Consider the following 7,316-nt stretch of genomic DNA (forward strand, 5'->3'; position numbering starts at 1 on the left):
TGCATGTATTAGGCAGCAAGTGAACAGTCAGTTCTTGACAGTAATGTGTTGAAAGCAGGAAAAATAAGAAAGTGTAAAGATCAGAGCCACTTTGACATAAGCCACACTGTGATGCCTAGGCACAGCAGGCAGATCTAGTGGGGTGTTCCCAGCATGGTGTGGTTAGTACCTACCAAAGGTACTAAGAAGGACAAACTAAGTGCTCCAAAGAAGGACAAACAGTGAAGCAGCATCATGTTCACTTTTCAGGTCCATGGATCACTGAAGAATGACGCATACGCTGGAAAGAACACACTGCCTACACTGAAGCATGGTGGAGGCTCGGTGATGCTCTGGGGCTGCTTTGCTTCCTCTGGCACTGGAAACCTGCAGGGTGGATGGATTCAATCGAATATCAAATAATCCTGAAAGAAAACGTCAGCCTTCTGTGTGGAAGCTGAAGCTTAGGCGTCATTGGACCGTCCAACAGGATAATGATCCCAATCATACCTGACAGTCCACCAATACAATTTTTTTCTTTTCTTTCAATGAAAGTCAATGTAACAAGATTTTATTCAGAAAAAATCTGGAGCATTTCTATTAGTTTCTATTAATTCATCATGAAATTTTGACACAGTGTAAAGAAGCATGACGGATACAAGTTTTTTGTTTTTTTTTTGCATTACAGCGACGATATTCATCTTGAGAAAGATGCTCAGAGCCCCTGAATTGAAGGTCAGCTGAGTGTGTTCAAACTGAAATCAGAATCTGGCTCCCTGAAAATGAGTTTGTTAAAATAGACACAGATCAACGTTAACATTTCAGTTCAGTTTGTAGTATGACTCACAACATTCACCGCGCAATACTTTGCCCATATTCTCACTGAATTAGCACCCATCTCTCTGATTTAATGGCTGGCTGTGGGGGGACGACTGCATTGTATGAGTACATATACGTTAGTCTTTGGTCATGTATTGACTCAGCATGTTTTTGGGGGCGTCATAGATGTTACAGCATAAAGATATGAACAGGTGGCCTGGGGGAGGGGACGGCTCATTTGAATACCTGACTGTCAACCGCAAGATGTACAGATTTCTGGGAAAATGACTGGGTGAAAGAGAGGGAGGGGGACAGAGGAGACAGCGGTTAGGTTGTAGTAAAATGGGTATAGCTGTTTATACTCATTTTGCCTAAAAAATCACTGACTCTCAGGTAAATAACACACAGCTGCACTGTTAGAATTGCGGAATATGTGGCTGTATCATTACCACAGACTTTTCAGTCCATGTTCCCAGGCCTTTTCTGTTTCTTATAATGCTAGCCAGACATTTGACATTGAGTTCTTTTTAATGGATATTTTATGCTTTCATTTCTTGTAGAACTCTGTCGTCTGTATTAAACTGAACAAATAAACCAATAAATGACTGCATATTTGAAGGGTTTCCATTCTTTAGAACATAAAAAAGAGAAAAACTATGTGAACTATACACAAGATCCTTCAGGGCTGATTTTTCATTGTTCCATTTATAATTAAGAAAGTTTTTTTATTTAATGAACATGTAATAACCAATACCTAAAATTCTCAAAGTTCTAAAAGGTTCTTTGTAACAATTTTTGCTGCTAAATGGAACCATATGCCGGCTTTCCGTCACAGAGCAGAACTATCTTACAATGCAACGCAAGCATTTATGCATTCATAGAATCATCCTATTAACGAAAGAACCCTTATACAACCAATTGCAAGGTTTGACGTTCTTAAAATGATTCTATATAGTATTAAAAATAGGTTCTCTAACTTCTCTTAAAGTTACGTAGCAATAGCAGAATGCTGTTTTTAATACTAGAGAAGAACCATTTATGCATTGATTTTTTTTAAGTGTCCACAGTTCTTTACAAAACCACCCCGTTACTATATAAAAAAAACCTTGGGCAACCTACTATAAAGGTGTACACATTCAGAACAGCGGTAACAACAGCAGAAGCTCTAGCAAAAGAAGCAAATGCCTCTTTCCAAAAAAAGGTACAAGCATTCGAGTGGTTCTTGATGTCGTACTTGATGTATTTGGCATGCAGTCGCAGTGTAGTGCAGCATATGTATCCAGCTGCGTACTGTGTTTTTTTTGTATCTAGGTATCAGTACTGACTTTAATATATTGCAGTATCTAATCTTAGTTAGATATTTTTGGACTGTTCCCACTGAGTGGAGAGTGAGGCACTTCTTTAAGTGTCTCTGGATAAGAGCATCTGCTAAATACCGTACATGTCAATGTTTGAGTGTTAACGTTTCTATATAGAACCATTGCTTGCTTTTATTAAAAACCCTTGAAGAACCAGCGTTAGGGGTGAAGTCTAGACAGGTTTTCATGAACAGCTGTTTCCCTAATGGAATCATGAGGAGGTTAAGCAGTCAGAAGAGGAACACTGAAAAACAGCTACTACACTCTCTCCTCATGCCCATGTTCATATGCATGTTCATGTTCTACCATCATAAATGTTTTGTGTGTGCGTGTGTGTGGGTGTGTGTGCCAAGTGCTGAGTAACATTGAGATCCCTGAGGACTTAGGGTGTTCAGGGTTCAGGTCTAGTCATCTCTGAACAAAAGTTCAGCATCTCACAGCAGTGTGACTCAACCTTGAACGGAAAATGTGCAGTGTCAGCCCAGCTCTCGGCACAGCCGGGGAGGGGGGATTTGGCCCTTCTGGCTCTTCAGACCCTTCCCGAGAAGCATGAGGGTGTTGTTTCATTCAGCAGCACCCAGGAGTGGACAGCACCTGCTTTAAACGGCATGAGGGTACTCCCCTCAGAAGAACATGGGTAAAGTGGCTCAGTGCTATACAACAGCAGACACACTTATAGGGGCAGTTCAGCTGCTTTTAGGGCCAACTCGTTCTGACAAGACAAACGTTACAATCAGAGAGGGCTCTCCAGTTGCGCGTGTGCGAGTGCGAGTGCGTGTGTGTGCTAAACTTTCGTGGAACCACTGGCGCACATCTGGCCCCTGCCTGAGCGTCGATGACGCTGCGCCTCTCGCACGCAAATAATCAGGAAAGCTGCGGGTGAAATTGGAACGAGATGAGTTTCAAATGTCAAAATATCTGGTGGGCGAGGTAAGAACATCGGGCTGGTAAAATGATGATAAGGAGACTATACAACTATTATTATTATTATTATTATTATTATTATTATTATTATTAGATTATTATTATTATTATATTAATGTTAATGTCGTTGTTGTTTATGTATGGCCTACATTACATTACTACTACTAATTATTATATAAGTACCAATGTTTTAATATTTAAAACAATTTTTTTATTATTATTATTTTTTTTTAAACTATGATTTGTAGCCGTCGTTGTTGTTATTAATAATAATAATAATAATAATTATTATTATTATAATTATTATAATTATAATAATAATACATTAGTTCACCAGTTTATTTACTGATGCCGTGCTCAAGGGTGGCAGCATGTCGGGGCTCAGCGGGAACGGTAAGCTGCGGCAGTGGCTGATCGAGCAGGTGGACGGGGGAAGATATCCGGGGCTGGTGTGGGAGGACAGCGACAAGACGGTGTTCCGCATCCCGTGGAAGCACGCAGGCAAGCAGGACTACAACCGGGACGAGGACGCTGCGCTCTTTAAGGTGAGTTAAGCAGCTGGTGCTCCCTATAGATGTGCTCCAGGCAAGGGTCCCCTCTCCTGACGGCGCTGTGTGGTCTCTTGGTCTCTCTCTCTCTCTCTCTCTCTCTCTCTCTGCAGGCCTGGGCGCTGTTTAAGGGGAAATACCGCGAGGGCATCGATAAGCCTGACCCCCCCACGTGGAAGACGCGCCTGCGCTGCGCTCTCAACAAGAGCAACGACTTTGAGGAGCTGGTAGAAAGAAGCCAGCTGGACACATCTGACCCCTATAAAGTGTACCGAGTGATCCCAGAGGGCACCAAGAGAGGTGGGCAGCGCTTTACATCTTTCAGTTCGAGTCATTTTACTGAGGGACGGAGCTCGCGCTGCTCTCGCGCCGTCGAAATCACCTCTTCTCTTTATGTTGCTCCTTTCCTTCTCAGGGTCAAAGTCCTATGAGAGCACCTCCACACTCACAGGCCCTCACAGCTACCCAGTCTACCCGCCATACACACCTCTGCAGAGTCAGGTACACCCTCAGACACACACACATCTCTGTGTGGGAGCATGCCTGTAGTGGTTATGGAGGGTATGAGAGAGTGAGGGGTATGAGAGACAGGCTGAATTCAGGGACTTTGGAGATACTTCCTTTAATACTCTGTATAATTTCTAGATGAATATACTTTATATATTTTATAACATACCAAAATACATACCATGTGCATCACTAACAGCAATAATATCATTTTCTTCTAATATCATAATTGAAAACAACAGCAAACAAACAAAAAAAAAACCCAAACAATAGAAAAAACAACATACTAATGGAGCCCTGGTTCATGACCTGATGTAAGGTTATGACCCCCTGTATGCTTATGATGATGCCAGTCTGACGTGGAGTGTGTTTTTGGCACAGGTGTGTAACTACCTATCTCCGGCTGAGAGACGCTGGAGAGACTTCCCTCTGCCAGAGCAGACTCATGTTCCGGATATACACTCCCCCTACAGCCAAAACGCATACACTCCACACTGGGACAACGGTACTGACTCTATATGTGTCTGCATGTGCAAGCATAGCATTGCTACTGGAAGATAACAGTGACCGTCTGTATTCATAAACATGCATCTTCAGTGCTGAGCAATATTATGTGTCTATCTGTCAGTGCTGATATGTGGAGAAATCCGTGGGAATCCGTATACCTTGGCTTAGCATTACAGTTAGTGATAATCAGCCGTTTCCAGTCGGATTGTCTCAGTATTGTGCTTTACTAATGTGTGTTATGTCCGTGTAGGTTACCAGATCAGTGGCTCCTTCTACAGCTGCAGTGCCTTTGAACCTTCTCCACCCTCCTTTAACTTAGACCAGAGTTTGCGATCAGCGGAGGCTTTAGCTCTTTCAGGTACACACCCACATACCCACACTTATACCCACCCCTGCCATGTAATCCCACATCAAGAAAGCCATGCACTGAACTGACCTGATGCAGCTTATTTATACACACACACACACACACACAATACAAACAGTACGTAATTACCACGATATATCGGCACTGTCACGTAAAAGCCTCCAGTCTTCAAAGCAGCAATGTTACAGGAGAAGGAAAGGAACCTTAACTTTCAATGGAAGTCAGTGTAAAAATAGTTAATCCCAAGTCATTGTGGACCAAATGTTTCTGTTAGTCTGTTAAAATCTGAACATGCAAAGAAGGGACTAATAGAACCCCTCAAGGTGATACCTTAGTATGCATTACAGTATGCATACTACACTATACAGTATACCATAGTATGCATTTGTATTCGTTCACAATTCTGGAGTTCCAATACTAGACACATGCTTGATTATATTGATATTATTTTTCACATTGAAATAAAAGTAGCTAACTCCTCCACCTGTGTTTAGACCCCAGGCTGCAGGTGTGTGTGTACAGTGGAGAGTCTCTGGTCAGAGAAGTGACCGTGTTCAGTATGGATGGCTGCAGACTGGCTCCCTATGAGGAGAACCAGGCCTACGGAGGACCAGAGCTGGTGCCCCTCCCTCAGGCTGAGGGCAGTGAGCTGGAGAGTGGCGTTCAGATCTGGATGGCCCCGGAAGGCCTGTGTGCCCGGCGTCTCTGCAACGCCAGAGTCTACTGGGAGGGAGCGCACGCCCCTTACACTGACAAGCCTAACAAACTGGAGAAAGACCAGACCTGCAAGCTTCTGGACACTCAGCTATTGATCGCAGGTTGGAACAATTCCAAATCATAGTTCTCCATTCTCCAAACACGAAAACATCCTTTCTTTTGTGAAATAAGGTTTTGAGGTATTACCTCCTTCCTCCATACATGATAACTATGTATATATATATATGACAGCCGATGTCTACAGCAACATAGACCTGAGGATTTTAGTCTGTTGGCCTACAGGACAAAATAGTTTGACCCCTTGAAATGTACTTTTACAATTTTGCATTACTTCATCTGAAATTCAGTGGAGAAAGGGCTACTCATACAGCAACTGACCCTCTGTCTTCCTGAAAGGTGGTGGACTAACGCTAGGCGTTACTGAAACGTAGATCGGACTTTCCAGAGCGCAACTGCATCCCCTGTTCTGATGCTCAGCTGGCAATCCCCCCAGATTCCAGCCGTGTGCATATGAGAAAGAAAAAGAGGAAGAGTGACCTCTCTTATTCATTACCACTCTCTCTCTCTCGCTCTCTCTCTCTTTCAGAGTTGCAAGCTTATTTTCTGCAGGCACGTCCCCTGCCCCGATGTCAGGTGCTGTTGTATTTCGAGGAGTGTCACAACACCCAGAGGAGGCCCATAACAGTGCAGGTATGGCATCTACTTGTAGATGCACAAGTAAATTCTTAGTATTCAGTTTAGCTAATGGATGTTTTCCAACTTCCAGGCATTTTACCAGTCAATGCTACTAAATGAAGTGAATGTGAAGCTATGCACACACCACAGAGACAGGGACTAAACTAGAGAAACTCTCAGCTAGTGAGGACCTCTCTCTCCCCCCATGCAGGTGGAGCCGCTATTCGCTCGTCAGATTCTCCTCATCTGCCAGCAGAGCAGCACGAACCACATGAGGGCTCATGAGCTCATGCCACTGCTCTGGGACCAGCTGCCCCACCCACAGCAGGACTACCCCACCAGTAGTCCCAATCAACCCCATGGCAACACTCTGCATGACTGGACTCCCTCCACCCAGTCTGCAGAGCAGGGCATGCTCAAGAGGGAGAGCGACCTCGGCGAATGCAAGAGCAGACTAATCTCATAGAGCCAGAACGAATGGCCTTTGCTTTGACTAAAGAAAGAATGTGATTTTACAATACTTTTACCTTCTTATATTGTTTTTTTTTTTTCTTTGAAGCATTGTTTGTATTTCCTTTTCATTTTTGTATTTCATGAGACCTTTCTACAGTAACTCAGGGGCAAATGACACGCTTCATTTTATTTTTAATATAAAAACACAGTGCAAACGGCATGATGCGTCACGGCTACATGTATCCACAAAAGCCTAAATCATTTAAGTTGAACAGCTATGGCTTGCTTAGTTTCTAGGAGTTCACCTGAGAAAATACAGGGCCATTTTCTGTCTCAAGGGAAATCTGGATTCAGACTAGCATTAACATAACCCTATTCTGTATAAACAAATAACCTGTTTCTTTGCTGACCTCTGTTAATCTGTTCCATAAAGCATTACCCTGGCTTTATATGAATAAATAA

The 7,316-nt window shown here is 43.2% G+C and overlaps 1 protein-coding gene across 1 annotated transcript; it reads left to right on the forward strand.

Annotated features, from left to right (window-relative positions):
- Positions 1-3,448: 3,448 nt before the first annotated feature.
- On the forward strand, positions 3,449-7,316 carry irf4l (interferon regulatory factor 4 like). Its single transcript, XM_072679448.1, has 8 exons — positions 3,449-3,625; positions 3,742-3,928; positions 4,044-4,129; positions 4,517-4,640; positions 4,893-5,000; positions 5,504-5,827; positions 6,313-6,416; positions 6,613-7,316. Exons 1-8 carry the CDS (start codon positions 3,452-3,454, stop codon positions 6,865-6,867), a joined length of 1,362 nt encoding a protein of 453 aa, XP_072535549.1. The 5' UTR covers positions 3,449-3,451; the 3' UTR covers positions 6,868-7,316.

Source organism: Salminus brasiliensis, chromosome 1 (assembly GCF_030463535.1).
Source record: "Salminus brasiliensis chromosome 1, fSalBra1.hap2, whole genome shotgun sequence".
NCBI lineage: Eukaryota > Metazoa > Chordata > Actinopteri > Characiformes > Bryconidae > Salminus > Salminus brasiliensis.